Source organism: Trachemys scripta, chromosome 4 (assembly GCF_013100865.1).
Source record: "Trachemys scripta elegans isolate TJP31775 chromosome 4, CAS_Tse_1.0, whole genome shotgun sequence".
NCBI lineage: Eukaryota > Metazoa > Chordata > Testudines > Emydidae > Trachemys > Trachemys scripta.
Window position 1 is genome coordinate 133038359 of NC_048301.1, and position 18090 is coordinate 133056448.

At 45.4% G+C, this 18090-nt stretch overlaps 1 protein-coding gene across 4 annotated transcripts in view; it reads right to left on the reverse strand.

Annotated features, from left to right (window-relative positions):
• The window catches only part of DAGLA (diacylglycerol lipase alpha), a 72036-nt gene that overhangs the window by 16453 nt on the left and 37493 nt on the right, over positions 1-18090 (reverse strand). For all 4 annotated transcript variants that reach the window (XR_004645406.1, XM_034767620.1, XM_034767621.1 and 1 more), the window contains exons 7-12: positions 12747-12881; positions 10776-10853; positions 8884-9008; positions 7343-7499; positions 6933-7016; positions 6685-6762 (exon numbers count right to left, since the gene is read on the reverse strand). Coding sequence is in view for 3 of the 4 variants with exons in the window: in XM_034767620.1 (XP_034623511.1) it covers positions 6685-6762; positions 6933-7016; positions 7343-7499; positions 8884-9008; positions 10776-10853; positions 12747-12881 (657 nt within the window). In the remaining variant the exon portion in view is untranslated. The remainder of the gene's footprint in view (positions 1-6684; positions 6763-6932; positions 7017-7342; positions 7500-8883; positions 9009-10775; positions 10854-12746; positions 12882-18090) is intronic.

Here is an 18090-nt window from a genome sequence, read left to right on the forward strand (position 1 = left end):
GCGCCTTGTCAATTTCTTGGTGCCTTTTTTTTTTACTCACCCGAAGGGAACAGGGGGAGCAATCAAAAAAAAAAAAAAAAAGACGCCATCTGCTGCGGCACTTTTACTCACCCAGCGAAGCTCCGGGTCTTTGGCGGTACGTCGGCGGCGGGACCTTCTCTCACTCTGCGGGTCTTCGGCGGCATTTCGGCGGCAGGTCCTTCAGTGCCGCCAAAGACACCCAGGGCGAGTGAAGGGCCCACTGCCGAAGACCCGGAGCGCCGCCGGGTGAGTAAAAGCGCCGCAGCGGGTGGCGCCTTTTTTTTTTTTGATTGCTCCCCCTGTTCCCTCCACCTGGCTACGCCACTGGGTAGCACCCAGAAGCTCCGGACAGGACTAGGGCCCACTGTCATTCTGAAGTATGAACCCAACATATCTTTGAAAGTTTTCTGACACTTGGAACATTAGGCCATCTATCTTTGGTATTTACATCACACAGGAAGTCTCTGGCAGAGCAGCGAATTGAACCCGGATCTCCTGAGTGCTAGCACTTTAACCATGTTCCTCTCTAATTTCAATCTGTAAATAAAAATGTTAACTATTCTAACAAATTAACAGGAAAATAATGAGAACATCAAGGTTCTTGTTATGCTCACTAGCAACAGAGAGTGAGAAAATTGTCTAGAAGCCCAGATGGGAAGAGGAATGGGGCCACTGGTGAATGGATACTGAAGACATTGGAGTGGGTTTGTAGTTGTAAACTATTTGGGGGACTTTAGTTGGGTAGAATCTAGAAACTTCTGGAAGGTGGCTGGGGACCTGATAACACAGTTCTATAGAAAGCTGGCCAGCTCATCTTATTTGTCTGCCTTCAGTCTACACAGTGTTGAGAAACATGGCTGTTTCTCATTCTATCCATAGTAAATATTGAGGCTGCTGATCCATACTGCAACAGATGATTAGTCTTTAGTGATCAGCTAACACGATGTATGACTGTGATGGGGTATACAAATCTCACATGCGATGGAAGGGATTGAAGGAGTATCCTGGGCCCAGCTAGCCCCCCACTCCAACCCAAGAGCATGGAGACACAGGTTAAAAAGGGAGCAACCCATCTCAGAAGGGAGAGGCTGGGAAGGAGTGCAGACCTACCCAGAAGGCTCCTGCCAAAAGGAGCTGGAGAAGTCTCCCAGAGGAGACAAGACCATATGCAGAGCCCAGCAGGGGCCAGCAGGTTTTGGTTTCCTTCTTTTTTCTTCTTATCTGAGACCAGAAGCAGTGGTAGGAAGCAACCCAGGGAAGGTAGCTCAGAGGGCCCCCCCTCAGAGGCCAAACGCTGCTAACCTTCCTAGGGCCCTGGGTTGGAGCCCGGTGGAGCGGGCAGGCCCAGGCTCCCCTACCACTGCCCCCGCAACAAGCAGACACCGCTAGGCTCCTGTGCCCCCAGAGGACCCTATTACAATTAATCACTTGACTCAATCTGTCTAAAGGTGAAGAATATGATAGAAAACAAGGGATTGGATGGGCTGAAATAACTAAAACATCTCTAAAGTAAAAAATTAACATTGTCAAGTTTTGTCCATTAAGATATAAGGGATCCATGCGCATCACAAAAATGGGCAGCAACTTGGGTTTCTTCACATTTTTCAAGATCAAATGTGTCACTGAACTGAATGAAACTGGTATTGAAGGTGAAGAGCAGATGAGTCTGTGAACCTACAAATGAGACATCTGTGATGCTAATATCATCATCAAAAAGTAGCTATCAGGATCTTTTAAGTCTTTGTTCCAGGCCTTCTGACAGCTCTTCAATTTCAGCCTCATTCATGAACAGTCCCTGTTCATCTTTAACTTCAATGGGAATGTCTGAAAATCAGGTCACTTATTTAGATAATTAACATGGATTTTAGGCTCCTATTTTTGAAAATCCTGACCTGATTCCATGATGATATGATACTACTGGATTGAATTAGTCAGCCTTATAGATATATTCTTGATACTGATAGTCTAATGCACACTGTCCTTTTAATGTTATGGAACCATAGTCATAGCTTCATCATTGTCATTACAGCTGCATTTAGTTTTCCTGTTAAACTGGGATATCATTCTGGGATATCACTAAGGCAGGGGTCGGCAACCTACGGCACACGTGCCAAACACGATTTTGAGTGGCATGCAGCTCCCTGCCGCGGTCCCGGCCCCCAGCCCCACTCAGCCCCCCCGCCCACTGCTCTCCCCTGCGGGGGCAGGAGACAGAAGCTTGGTTCTGTGGCAACCAAGCTTCCCCCCTCCCCCGCTTCTTCCCCCAGCGTGGTGATTTCCTGCCCCTCCTCCTCTCTGTCCCTGCGCCAATCAGCTGATGGCCCCAATGAGGGGGAGGGGGAAGAACAGCAGCATGCATACAGCTCCGTAGAGGAGGCAGAGAGAGGTAGGGACGGAGCCTGGGGGAAGGGGGTGGAACAGGACATATCCCTTCAAGCCCCCTATCATGAGCCGCTCAGGCAGGGGGCTGGGAGCACACCCAGCCTTCTGCCCTGCACCCCCCCCCCCCCCCCCCGCCCCCTGCCCCGGACCCTGGACCCCCCCCACACCCAACCTTCTGCCCTACACCCCCCCACCCCAGCCCTCTGCCCTGATCCCTGAACCCCCCAACACACACCCCAGCCTTCTGCCCTGAACCCCCTCCCCCAGCCCTTTGCCCTGACCCCTGAAACACACTCCCCCCCGAGGTCTGGGGTCCCGACCATAGGCCCTGCTCAGCCCGCTGCTAGCCTAGGTGAACAGAACCCCAGGCTGGCAGCAAGCTGAGCAGGCTGGTGGCGTAAGATCAGCATTTTAATTTAGTTTTAAATGACGCTTCTTAAACATTTTGAAAACCTTGTTTACTTTACATACAATAGTTTAGTTACATAATATAGATTTATAGAAAGAGACCTTCTAAAAATGTTAAAATGTATTACCGGCACGCGAAACCTTAAATAAGAGTGAATAAATGAAGATTCGACACACCACTTCTGAAAGGTTGCCGACCCCTGCTGTAAGGTATGAAGGAATAAAAAATGGGGCCTAATTTAAAAACTGGCACATCACTGGTAGGGGGCAGAGAGGAGAATTTGGGGAGTTACAAGAAAATATTTTGTACTGTTCTGTAGTTCTAAGGAGTTAAAAATGACTCCTTTTTGAAATCTGGGTAGTCTAATATTACTTTGGATCCCTCTAGCTTGGGGTGGGCAAACTACAGCCCACAGGCCACATCCGGCCCACGGGACCATCCTGCCCGGCCCCCGAGCTCCTGGCCCAGGAGGTAGCCCCCGGCCCCTCCCCTGCTGTCCACCCTCCCCCCGCAGCCTCAGCTCGCTCCGCTGCCGGCACAGCGCTCTGGGCGGTGGGGCTGTGAGCTCCTGGGGCAGCGCAGCTGCAGAGCCCGGCCTGATCCGGTGCTCTGTGCTGCGTGGTGGCGGTGGCAGCAGCATGGCCCAGCTCCAGCCACCGGTGCTCCAGGCAGCGCGGTAAGGGGGCAGGAAGCAGGGGGGATTGGATAGAGGGCAGGGGAGTTTGGGGTAGTGGGTGGGGGCAGGGGGGGAACAGGGGGTTGAATGGGGGCAGGGGACAGTCAGGAAGGAGGGGGTCGGCAGGGGGCAGTCAGGGGCAGGGGTTCTGTGGGCAGTCAGGGGACAGGGAGAAGGGGTGGTTGGATGGGGCAGGAATCTGGGGGGGGGCAGATAGGAGGAGGGATTGGATGGAGTGGGTCCGGGGGCAGTCGGGGGACAGATAGGAGGTGGGGGCCGGGCCACCCGTAACTGGCCCTCCATACGATTTATGAAACCCGATGCGGCCGTCAGGCCAAAAAGTTTGCCCGCCCCTGCTCTAGCTCAAAACCCCTTCACATTTTCCACATCGGTAAATATCTCTGAAAATCTATTCATAGGCTCTACTGGAAGAAGGCAGGTTGTAATTAATTGTTATTAGGAACTGTTGTATCTAGCTGATATAGTTAAACGAGCATGATATTTGTCATGGCCATAACTTTTAAGGCTTTTTGTTACAAGTCATGGTCCCTGTCACCTAGGCTAGCTTGCTACCAGGGAAGATTCCTCCGTTACCTTATTATTTTATTTCTTCTTTAGCAATTTGGCTCGAGATATGTTCATTGCACTGGACCATGAAAGAATAACCTGAGTTTTAAGAAGACAAGATGGGTGATGTAATATCTTTTATTGGACCAACTTCTGTTGGTGAGAGAGACAAGGAGCTCTTTTATGGTTCGAAAGCTTGTCTCTATCACCAACAGAAGCTGGTCCAATAAAAGATATTACCTCACCATCTTGTCTTTCTAATATCCTGGGACCAATATGTCAATCTACAACTAGATTGACTTTTAAGGGCATTTTGCTCAATATAATGTAACCCTATGACTTTTTTTAAATTACTTTTCCCATATACTTGTGATTTTACCCTACTTTTTCAATGATAACCAGCCAACCTTGAATATAGATATAGTCAAGGCCCCAGCAATAGCTCAGGTCATTCTTAACTAATGTAACTATGACAACAGATGTGACTCAACCACTCCCTTCCTATTGTAGTTGTAATGAATCGGTGGTAAGGTCAGCACAAACCTGTCAAGAGTTTCCAATTGTAGATCACATGATAAACTGTACATGAAACAGAACAGTAAACTGGCTCAGCAAATGGAGGTGGGTTATTCCTGTTACTTGTGTATGTGTGAAAAAGTAATCAACCCAAGAAAACAAAACAACTTATGGTAAGTCCCAACACTGCCATATATTTTTGTCCAAAATACATGTGAGTATGAGTGAAGCACTTCATTTATTTTCACTTTAACTTTTGATTTTTATACAATATATTAAAAATGTATCAAGAGACATACAAAATATTATCCTTTTTAGTCTTTCTTGGGAGCCAATAGCATTTAATTATCTAGTAATTCATATTAATAACAGTCAGGACCGCCAACAGAAATTCTGAGCCCAGGGACAGGGCCTTCCCTGAGGGGGCGGGGCCTGGGGCGAAAGTGACAAATCCGTCACTTCCAGGACTGCCAGTGCTGGCCAATCACATTGGCTTGCGGGGCCCGGAGCGGTCTCGCATGTTTAGGAGCCCTGCGGCCCACCTGGGTGATTTAAAAGGGCCTGAGGCTCCCGGACGCCACCACTGCAACTGTGGCAGCAGCTGGGGGTCCCTGGGCAATTGCTGCCTTTCCGCTCCCCCGCCCCCTCCCTCAGCAGGCCTGATAACAGTATTTTAAAATATAGTTGTATTTGTCTTTGCTATTTATTAATAGGTGATATCTAAGATATGAAAATATAGTCAAAACTATTTTATAATTATAATTTGATTTTATAAAATAAAAAAACAAACTAAACTTCTTTTACTTGTATTTGAAGTTGTGAAGCCATTAATCAAAGAACAGCAAAGAAATTTTTAATTAAAAGGCCAAACAAATACAAAAAGAAAACAGCAAATGCTCTGATAAAATATGAAATAAAATCAGACATATTTATGCAAATATTCTAAAAAGATCAGTCAAGAGAAAATGTTTACCTCTAACATGGATTTTAGATTTGCACAATAGATAATAAGATACTTGTAACTTAGATTTTCAGTTTATTAATGTCATTTTCATTTGGATTTAAATTTTATCTTTTTTATTTCATAAAAATTATTTACAATTATTATTATACTACATAATTTTGAACAAAATGCATTAGTTCAACAGCATGAGATGTTAGTGCTAACTCCTTTTGATAAGCATAATATTTTGTAAATGGAACAAGCAGCATAGATTTTAAATTTCCGAATGCCAATTATATGACAAAAACATTACCTCATTTATTTCTGAATAATAGTTTGTTATGCTGATTAATTTTTGTTACTTCAGAAGCTTAAAACACAGCATTCACATTTACAAGAGCAAGAATGCAAGCTTGGTTTCAACAATATGACCCCATTCTGCAAGCCTATCCATAGATATAATCCTTAACCAAACACAGAGTCCCAGTGACACCAGCTACAGTATGCATGTGAATAAGAACTACCTGCATGAGCAAGGCTTCCAGGATCAGGATCTTAGACCTCTATCCAGCCAAGGACTTAAGCATGTGCTTAGCGTTAAGCATGGGATTAGTCCCTTTGACTAAGATACTCATGTACTTAAAATTAAGCACATGCTTTAAATTTAGCACTTTGCTGTATTGGGGTCGAAGGTGTTCTCTGTACTAACTAAATCAATTTAATTACACCAGGCCAGATCTCTAAAATAGACATGCTGCATCAATTTTGTTACATCAATGTAAGTTTTCTCAATAGAGACGAGGCTCTGGTGTGGGTCAGTGACCATCTGCCTTGCAACACTGAGACTGTTACACTCTGTCAGGGCTAAATTTATATTTCTTTCAACTGAGCTTTTCAGAATTTGCTGTCAGTGAGCTGTTTTCCACCTTAACAGATTCCTTTTATTAAAGTGGTATTTTTATTAATTGTGTATCTTTCTTTTCTTTGATTAATGGCACAGTGACTTTAGAAGGTTTTGGGGGTTTTAATAATGCCACTTGGCCATGATATAGCCCCCTTTTTAATTCAAGGCTCTCAAATAATTAATGAATCTTACAATATTTTGGGGGAGAGGGGTTGGGATTACATTGTAAACTTAGAAGGCCAAAATAAGCAGCATTTTCTGAGTACCTTGTGTCCCAGCCAGGTTCCATGGTGACCTTCAACTGGGAGGCGCTCTGCATCCCCCGTCAGGTCAGTCAGGGCATCCTGGAGGGAGAGAATCCAACACAGTTCAGAGAGTGAGAGAAAAGAGAGACAGCAAGAGTGTGAAATGAGCTCTCTGCTTGTACCGAAGGAGATTCCCAAGGACGAAGCATAAGCTGGTGCACGCTGGTGAGGGTGAGCGCCAGGGGACTCCCATCACAGAGCATACATACCTTTGGAGACAGGGTTCCTCGGATGCTAATGACCACCTTCTTCTTCTCATGGTCCACAGCCACATAGAAAGGAGTTTCATAGACCTGGGGAAAATGCATTACTCTGTTAAAACCTTCAGCCCCACCTAGCTGTGATTTCCCCCCCCCCCCCCCCCCCCCCCACACACCTTTTCCCTCCCAGCTAGAGGGAAGCAGACCACCTGCATGACAGATCTCCCCTCTGGACTGTTCAAGGTCAGCAGTAACATAAAGACTTGTATACACGTGGTGCAGTCAGTCCAGAGGGGGATCTCCAGTGCTGGGGGAATGGCTTAGGGACCTTCCAGCCATGCTAGAGAGCACATAGCTCTCATGGGGAAGTGGCTGGGGAACATGTCCAGAGTACAGCAGTTGCCATAGAGTCTCCTTACCGCATCATGACAGGAGGTGTAGACAATGTCCACTGAAGTCATATTCTCATCTAGGAAGTGGCGACGGATAGCAATGGCGTTGCAACCGCAGCAGTTATCCTCCTCAATGGTGATACTAGGGGCATAGCGAGGCCGTGAGGGGCAGAGACAGCAACATCTGCAGAGAAAAAGAACTACTCTGAGGAAAAAGGAAAGGTGGGGAGAAGTGGGGCTTTGGGAAGAGGGGAGGCCAAGCAGGAGAGGCACTGAGTCAAGAAAGGGAAACAGGGAGATACTATGTGGGTTTGAGAGACTCTGCATGCGAGTCTCTGGCCATTGTTTTTTATGCACTGGTGCCATGAAGCTGGAGCATAGACAAGAAGGCACAGGCATTTTTACCACCTAACTGTGACCTGAGTAAGTTTAGATGCCATGGCAGTAAAAATGCCTGTGCCCGCCTATGCTATAGGTGGAGCTGCACCCATGCCAAAAAATGCTTAGTTTTTCCCAGAGTAGACACACCCTCTTTTTCAGTGTCACCATGTAAAATCATGAGGGGGTGCAATGTTGCTTGCGGACACCAGGAGGAGCAACAGTGCAACTAATGTCGGAAGAATCAATGTGACTGTGGGATCTTTGAAAGCTCCACAGCTTTGAACGCCTGGAGGGATGCTATACCTTTGTTACTGCAGTCCCAGATGTCTTGTAACAGACAAAGAGGCCATCCCTCAGTCAGGTCTATGTCCGTAAAAAACAAAGCAGTTCTGGAGGCTAACCACCAAACCTAACCACCAAAAGGACTTGAAAAATGTCTTTCCCTACACCTCATGCACAGATGATTGAAAAGTGGACAGACTCTTATTACAAATGTTCCTAAAAATCAAAACAGCTTCTGGACTGAGACTGTGCCTGAGAAGCGTAGCTCTTCCCCCGCCCCCCGCGCTCCCCCCCACCAAAGAAAGTAATGAGAAAGTTCCAAGCAACTGAAAATATAAAATGTTTAAAATGAAAGTGCTACCTCACTTTAAGTGAAGTGCTGCTACCTGGAGGTGATCATGCTACTCCTGGCGTCAGAAATAAATCCCAGACACCAAGGAGCACAGATCCTGGCCAAATCTCATTGACACCAAATGTCAGCTCCTTGCATTTCTGTGCTTCCCAGAGCTATGAGATGGCAATTCTGACTCAGTGAATATTGTCTTAATCAATTCCCCATGCTGGTTGTTTGAAGCACACAGGTCTGGCAAGGTCTTTAGCATGTTAGAGAGGGCATACTGAGACACAGTCTGGATTATTTAATAGGGAGGACAGATGAGCAGTGGGGAATAAGGGTCTGAAAAGAAAGAGCAGGAAGGGATGGGGAAAGTAATTGAGAAGAAGAGAGGGAATGGAGACTGAGAGGAGAAAGAAAGAAAGAAAGAAAGAAAGAAAGAAAGGTGAGGAGAAGAGAAATGGAAAGAAAGGGGAGATGGATAAAGAAAAGGAAAAAGAAGGGAAAAATGAAAAAGGGGAGAGAGGAGCAAAATGGGGAGAGAAAATGAAAGTGAAGGCAGGCCACTCACGAGCAGGATCTGGCCAGGCGACAGAGTCCACAGGTGGGCTTCCTCATCAGGTACATGGGCCAGCCATAGGCAGCCAGGGCAAACAGCATATAATAACAGACCTCTTTGTACCGCAGCATCTCTTGCTGAAAGAGACAAGAGAGATTAAGTGCCCTTCATATTCTCTTTGGTGGCGCTTGCCTCACCTTGCATCCCTTATCCAGCGCTCTCCCCACCAAGAACTCCCTAATATGTGTTAGAGACGTGCATCCTTGTTTCCTATTGGTGTCTGCATATTACTTCATGCCCTCCCTATCCCCACCACCAGAGCAGCTACAAACCTCGGAGTATATCACCAGTTGCCTTGTGGAGGGCACATTGGTTATCCTGGGCCAGATCCTCCACTGGAGTAAATCAACAAAGCTACGGCAATTAACACCAGCTGAGGCTCTCACCCATAAATGTTTAATAACGTTTAGAATTAGATCTAAAGATCTTCCTGCAGCACATCAGCAAACTATCAAACATTTGCAAGGGAAGCCATTCCACAGTGGTCTTAGCTCTATTACACTGAGGAGATCCCAGTCCACACAAAACCCAGTGCCCTGTACTGCCCTATTTGAGGAGAGGAGACACTAGATTACTACTTGTCAGTAACAGGATCTCTCTAGCACAGGGGTTCTCAAACTTCATTGCACTGCAACCCCCTTCTGACAACAAAAATTACTACACAACCCCAGGAGGGGGAGCGAAGCCTGAGCCTGCCCGAGCCCCGCTGCCCAGGTGGGGGGCCAAAACCCTAGCCTCGCCGCCCTGGGTGGAGGGGCCTGTAACCTGAGCTGCACTATCCATGGCCGAAGCCGAAGCCCTCAGGTTTTGGCTTCAGCCATGGGCAGTAGGGCTCCGGCTTCGACTTCAGCACCAGGCCCCAGCAAGTCTAAACCAGCCCTGGTGACCCCATTAAAACAGGGTCACAACCCACTTTGAGGTCCCGACCCACAGTTTGAGATCCACTGCTCTAACATATTGTTCCCATATATAGCCACAGATGGTCATGGAGATGCACAGAGATGGAATTGTAAAGCCATTCTTCTAGTCTAGGGCCATGTGCCTCAATGCACATGTGGATCAGTGCTGACCTTGTCTATGAAAGGAGACACATAGGCAATTCTCCAACTGTCTAGAATGAGAGGCAGTCTGAAGACAAAGTGGAACCCAGTGGAGCAGAATGGAACCACAGGTAGATTAATCACAGAATCACTTGCTCAGAAAAGACGTGGATTGGGTCATCTACCTCAGCAATTTTGCAACAATCCAGGAAGATGGCCAATGTGTGCCCTGTTAGGGGCTGCAATGGCAACATGCCGGGAGACCAAAAGCCAAACAGAATTTGCACAAAATAGGACAGATTTCAGCTGTCTTCACCTTCATTAAAGAACTGCAACCTGCAGACACTACTGGTTCCAGCACACAATGTTCCATCTTGATGTAAGTGGCCTTCTGCTCTGATCGAGATAGAACCCTGTTCTACACTGGCAGCACTTCCATATGAAAGTCCTGTATTAACACCCTGCCTGTGGCACTGACTCCTCGTTTGTTGCCTTGGAAAAGTCAATTAATTGCTCTTTCTCCTCCATGTGGGATAATACTACCTACTTCATAGGGACATGGTGAGGATAATGCTTTAGAAAGCTTTGAAAGACCGAGGCAAGAGCTAAGCTTTATTGTTATCATCATCTAATAGGTCTTTTTCATCTTTAATTTCCTTGATTATGTGAGACAGACAAAGAAATAAATGAAAGAGCAAACACCAGCTAAGAGACAAAGGGAAATGAGCTATGAGAAGACAGTCAGTTTGCTGTTTGTTTTATGGATCGGCACAGAGCAGGTGAGTTCATGGGCTAGTGACTTACCGAGTTTTTCAGATCCAGGTACTTGGTGTTCCTGGTCACTGGCATCCCAGACAGAAAGGCCAAGATGTCATTGTTTGCCTGTAAATCACACACACATATGGGTGAGTTCCCTCCATCCACAAAGACACAATGGCTGTGCACAAGGGAAGGCAAGTTCCCATTGTTCTGTGCCAACACAACTCGCAGACTATGAGATTTTTTTCCCTACCATCTGGTCAGCTTTCTGAGCTTATTTTTGTTCCAATTCCCACCCAGTCTGATCTCTAGTCCCCTGATTTTGAATCTCTCATCACTAGCACGTCAGCCTTGAAAACTGGGGTCCTGGACCACTTTGCTCCCATGGCACTTTTCTGCAGGGGTATCAATCAGCCAAGTTCAATTTCAGTAACTCCCTGGGTACAGTAACTATCCCTAATATTCCCCCTGTCATTTTGGCTGGATACAGGAGTCTTCTTTACACAAAAGTATAGAAGGGGGTCTAATCTTGATGTACATAGTTAAATAATTATAATGCACTAAATCTGCATATATCACCCGCCTACAAAAAGAAAGGGGTTATGAGGTTTAATTCCTTAATGGAATCATAGAAATGTAGGATTGGAAGAGACCTCAATAGGTCATCTTGTCCAGCCCCTTGCACTGAGGCAGGACTAAGTATTATCTAGAGTAGGCCATCCCCAACAGGTGTTTGTCTAACCTGTTCTTGAAAATGATGGAGATTCCACAGGGTCCCTAGGTAATTAGTTCCAGGACTTAACTATCCTGACAGTTAGGAAGTCTAACCTAATGTCTAACCTAAATCTTCCTTGATGCAATTTAAGATCACCCATTACTTCTTGTCCTATCCTCAGTGGTTAAGGAGAACAATTTTATCACCCTCCTTTTTATAACAACCATTTACATACTTGAAGACTGTTATTATCTCCCCCTCAGTCTTCTCCTTTCCAGATGAAACAAATCCAATTTTTTCAATCTTTCCTTGTAGGCCATGTTTTCTAGACCTTAAATCATTTTTGTTGCTCTCCTCTGGACTTTCTTCAATTTGGCCACATCTTTCCCAAAGTGTGTAGCCCAGAACTGGGCCCAGTACTCCAGTCGAGGCCTTATCAGTGCTGAGTAGAGTGGAAAAATTACTTCTTATGTCTTGCTTACAACACTCCTGCTAATACGTCCCAGAACAATATTCACTTTTTTTGCAACATTATTGGCTCACATTTAATTTGTAATCCACTATAAACCCCAGATTCTTTTCTGCAGTACTCCTTCTTAGGCAGACATTTTCCATTTTGTATTTGTGCAATTGATTATTCCTTCTTTGCATTTGTCCTTACTGAATTTCATCCTATTTATTTCAGATCACTTCTCCAGTTTGTCAAGATCATTTTGAATTCTAATCCTATCCTCCAAAGCGCTTGCAATCCCTCCCAGCTTGGTATTGTCCACAAATTTTCATAGGGCAGGTCTACATTACAGCCTAAATCAATATAACTTACATCACTCAGGGGTGTGAAAAATTCCCCTACAAGTGACGCAAGTTTCCCGCGACATAGCTTCCACTTCTCACCGAATTCTCTTATCAGCATAGTGCATTTTCACCAGATGCGCTACAGTGGTGCAGCTGCACCGATGTAGTGCTGTAGTGTAGATTTGCCCTAGGTGTACTCGCTATGCAATTGTCCAAATCATTTCTGAAGATATTTAATAGAACCAGAACCAGGATAGATCCCTGTATGCAAAGCACTTTGGGAGTCTCAGATCAAGGTGTTACAGAAGAACTAAGTATTTTATATTTAATTCACAACCCAGTGACTGGTAACAGCCCATCATACAACCGAAACAAAGTGGGCAGAGCCATGGGGTTCTCACACACTGAGGCAGGTAAAACAGGGGCCAGGTGGAAATGAGTGAGATACACGCAGTCTCAGAACCCCCATTGGGACAGTGCAATCCGAACGCACTCCATGCACTCACCTCATCCAGCACTGCATTGCGCTTTGCCCTCTGCCGCTGACGCAGGAGGACCAGGCCTGCGATGATGTCAGACGGGACTATGTCAAGGTCTCGGAAAAACTCAGCAAAAAGGTAGGCAATTTCAGAGTATGCATCCTGTGGAATCCAGAAAGAGGGGAGGGTTATGGAAGAGGAGTTTGGGGGAAGGAGCAAGAGGGAAAGAGTGAGTGGGAATCAGCATGGCAGCGATGGCCTCATTCCCAGAGTGCTCTTTGGAAAACATTCCCAAGGGGACCTCATGGGAAAAAGTCTCTGGTCTAATGATTATTAATATGTATTATTTATATTACAGTACCATCTAAAGGCCTCAGTTGAGATTAGAGCTACAATGTGCTGGATGCTGGATGCATGAATGTTAAGAGACAGTCCCTACAATCAAAATAGATAAGGCAGACAAAAGGGGAGAGAAAGGAAGTATTCTTAGCCCCATTTTACAGATGAGGAACTGCGGCACAAAGAGAGTATGCTGTTCGATATAACACGGTACGATTTTTTGGCTCCCGAGGACAGCGTTATATCGGGGTAGAGGTGTACCTCTATGAGAAAAGGGGCTATGGTTTAGAAGTTCTTTTGCAAAGTCTGTGCATTCTATGCTTTAGCTGTCACATAGTCCCCAAAGAATTAAACTGTTAACTCAGGTACCCAGGAGGGTGGAGCTCTGAGGAGAGCATTCTTATGCTCTTGGGGAGACATGGGGGGTCAGCACTGGTCAAGGGCAGTTGGGCCGCAGGGCCCCATATCCCAAGGAGGATTCTAGACAGGAGAGGCCAGATTAAGAGAGAGTATCTGGATGCTGCTCAGATCCAGCAGGCTTAAAAGCAATGGGATCCAGAGATTTGGTCCAATATAGCAACTGAGTGTCTAACCACAAAGGGGAGCTCAGCTAGGGCTGTAGCACATACCTAGCCACTACTTTGGCTCTTCCTCATCACTTAATCTTTCCTGGAGGTTTGTCACAGTCTTTACCCTGAACTGTCGGCCCATACTTTCAAAGGAACCTTCACCCAGCATCTAAATTTACAACTGTGATTTTTGTGTGCAATTGGTCTGCATGTGTGAATGTGGTGATTAGACATGTAACTCCCTGACTGGAGAATGTGCTTGAAAGCAGAGTCTGGTTTGGAGAACATGGTCTCCCTTCTCCTGTCCTGCCCACTGCTTGGAAGCTCTACTTTTCCAGAGGTAAATACTTCCTCCTCTGGCAAACTATGAAGGGCAGGCTTCTGGGGTGCGAGATTATTTCCCACCAGCTCTTGCACAGTCTGCACTAACGATCTCTATCATCAGTGACTGAACCAATGGGACTTCAAGTACCAATGATGCACAATCTCTACACTAGCTGTATTGTTTTAAATGCAGTTTTGATCTGTACCAATCCTAGCACTGTACTGCAGCATTATAACTGCATTGCCTTCTGGGTACCTATCCCACAGTTCCCTGAACTAGTGGCATGTGGGAAATGCAAAAGGCCTTAAAGGAGGAGAGGGGAAGTTCCCATAAGTCCGAGGGAACTGGTGAGATTTCCCAGACCTTTTGTCAAGATGGAGAAGCCAGCGTAAAAGTTGAGTTCTTATTCCTTGCTCAGCAAGGAAGGTTTGTGCTGGAGCTTTTCAAAAGTAGGTACAAGATCTCTGAGATGACTAGAGAGACAGTGTAGGTTGTTTGGGCAGGACCTGTAGTGCACAAGACCAGCACTAACAGACTCCTTGTGGCAAAGGTCACTCCCCAATCCCACAATAACCATCTCTGTCCAAGTAGTTCAGGGTGATATCCACTTGGCAACACTCCACTTGTGTGTCTAGACAATGACCACAGTTTTCCACAGACTGAGGGGGACAAGTTTTCCTTGAGGCCTGGGCCAGGCAGCCATGACTACAAAACTTCAGAATGAGGACAAAGACTTTTCTTCCCTCTCTGTGGGGAGCTGCCCCCAATCTTGCAACTCTGGATCACAAAAATGGGAGCTCCTATCCCCATGCAGACCAGACTAGTGTTTGCTAGAGCTGACAGAAGAACAGAACTTCCATCTCACAGAACATTTTGATTATTTTACATTTGTTCTCACCCTGAATCAGGCCACTGAAACTTATCACATAAAGAAAAGTACAAAAAAAAACTGATTCAGAAATGTCAAAACAAAAAATGTTGACATTCCTCAATCAGAATGTTTCATTTTGGGTTATTTAGATATTGAACTGTGTCTACTTGAGCCACTACAGTGCCTCATGGGAGTTGTAGTTTGGATGCCCCATTCTTCCCTATGGGCTGGGCTCCCCGACTGCACTACATCTCCCACAATGCACCACAATTTCCTCTCTGGCTGAGCCACCATGATGTATCTGGGATGTGTGAGCACCCAGACTCAACTCCAGTGAGACACCATGAAAGCTCAGGCAGGCACAACGTAAAAATGACCCCAGTGAAAATGTTTAGATTCAGAGAAATCTGACCAGAAACAAAACATTTGTTTTTTCCAGCTGGATCTTCCATCCAGCAACTGACCTGTGGAAACTGGCTATGTTGGATAGTTACTGTCAGTTGGGCATCAGTTTAGGGCTTGGAAGTTCCCAGGAAATGCTATGGCATTTGCAAGACATTATATCCAGTACTGCAGGGGCATGTAACCAGGGTGGCCAATTGTGCCAGTCTATAGGGGGATTTCAAAAGTGCCAAGTGACTGACCTTTGGTGATTCTCACTAAACCCCGTATGGCTCAGTAACAACATCCCCAGGTTAATTAAACACTGTCTAACAAAGCCTTCCCTTTAATCTCTAATTTATAAATAGGACAAATAAGAGCATCCTGGTGGCCTTCTCCAGACCATCCACTACTTTACAGTGCTCTGTATCTTCTCGAACCATCTCCTCTCCGGGGTAAAGAACATATACAACCCCACATTTCTTTCAGTACCATTCTCTGCACCTTTCCTGTGTCTTTTTCTGAGATGAGACCAAAATTGCAAGCTGTAATTAGTGCAGATGTACCATTGATTTATAGAATGCCCTCAGAGTTTTTCCATATCGTTCTCTATTCCCTTCTAATGCAGCCAAAAATCTTTTCTGATTTTTGGCCACCACTGTGCATTGACGTCTTTGCTGAGCTGTCCTCAATAACTCCTAGATCTTTTCCTGAGAGGTTATAGCTAATTTAGAGCCCATCGGTGTGTGCAAGTAATTTAAATTGTTCATTGCAATGTGTATTAGCTTGCTCTTATCTTTGATGACTTTCATCTGCCATCGGTAACAATTCCCTCATTCTGTCTGATCCTTCAGGAGTTCCTCACAAATGCTCCATACTTTTGACTAACCTAATTATTACTGTGTCCTCTGCAAAATTTGCCACCTTACTATTCACCTCTCCAGAAGGCCATTAATAAATACAGTGAACACCAGATCTAGTGCATGAATCTGTGTCATAACTATAAAGGGAAGGGTAACAGCCCTCCTGTGTACAATACTATAAAATCCCTCCTGGCCAGAGACTCCAAAATCCTTTTACCTGTAAAGGGTTAAGAAGCTCAGGTAACCTGGTGGACACCTGACCCAAAGGACCAATAAGGGGACATGATACTTTCAAATCTTGGTGGGGGGAAGGCTTTTGTTTGTGCTCTTTGTTTTGGGGGAGTTCGCTCTTGGGACTAAGAGGGACCAGACATCAATCCAGGCTCTCCAAATCTTTCTGAACAAGTCTCTCATATTTCAAACTTGTAAGTAAACAGCCAGGCAAGGCGTGTTGGTTTTTATCTTTGTTTTCTCAACTTGTAAATGTACTTTTTGCTAGGGTGTTTACCTGTTTGCTGTAACTTTGAACCTAAGGCTAGAGGGGGGTCCTCTGGGCTCTTTAAGTTTGATTACCCTGTAAAGTTATTTCCCATCCTGATTTTACAGAGATGATTTTTACCTTTTTCTTTAATTAAAAGCCTTCTTTTTAAGAACCTGATTGATTTTCCCTTGTTTTTAGCTCCAAGGGGGTTGGATCTTGATCCACCAGGAGTTGGTGGGAGAAAGGAGGGGGGATGGTTAATTTCTCCTTGTTTTAAGATCCAAGAGGTTTGGATCTGTATTCACCAGGGAATTGGTGAAGAGTCTCTCAAGGCTACCCAGGGAAGGGAATTAGCACTTTGGGAGTGGTGGCAGCGGACCAGATCTAAGCTGGTAGTTAAGCTTAGAAGTTTCATGCAGGCCCCCACATTTGTACCCTAAAGTTCAGAGTGGGGAAGCAGCCTTGACAATCTGCTTCCACTGAAGTCAATACAAAAGCTTCTGCTGACTTCACTGGGAGCCAGGATTAAGCCATTAGGCCAGATCTGTGGGGGAACTATCTACAGCAGTGATTTTCAACCCGTGGTCCGTGGACTCCTGGGGGTCTGCAGACTATGTCTAAGATTTCCAAAGATGTCCACACCTCCAATTGTAATTTTTTTAAGGGTTCGCAAATGAAAAAAGGTTGAAAACCACTGATCTACAGTATTAAACTTTTCACACTGAGAATTGGTCACTGTCTCCTACCTCAGTTTGTAAGCCATGACAAGATTTCACAGGGACACTTAATTTGACACTGAGTCACTGTATTTAGCAGTAGTTTTATGCACTCCATCTGCCCGTAAGAGACTTCCTGCCAATTCTGGTAGTTTTGCATTTTCATATTTTTAAGATGCTTTCTCTCTCCCTTGCTGCTGTTTGAAAGGCTCTCACAAACAACAGGGAAAACTGAAGTAAGTGTTAATGAAGAGGAAACAGGGAAGCTGCCTGTACACAAAGTTCCATGAAATGCAGAAAGTAAACACAGTAAAAAAGATTTTTTTCTCTAATCTTCATTTACAGGAATCTTAGGTGCTACATGTAACAACAGCAGGTAAAAACACTTCAGGCAGAAGTGTGATCTTAAAGCTGACAGTGTCCCTAGGAACTACTACATTTCCACATACATAACCTTTTGTGAGGGAATTTCTTCAAAGGCTTTTTCAAAGTCTAAATGAACTATATCAAGTGTTTCCACCTTAACTACTGTTCAGTTAACCCCTGCAAAGAATCCCAGAAGCTCAGATAGACATGATTTTCCCCTGGTCAAGCTGTGCTGGGTTCTCCCTCTCATATTGTACTCATCTACATGCTACGTTATGTCATGGAACTGAGGGAGGGCTCACCCACACCTGGGGTAAGAGACTCTGGGCAACAATTGAACATCACCATAGTGACACTCAGATGGGACACAGCTGTATTAAATACTATAAGAGGATGCCCCCTTTTATTAATCCTGGTCCCATGACTATAATTTCCAGGATCAGATGGGTAAAACGCTATC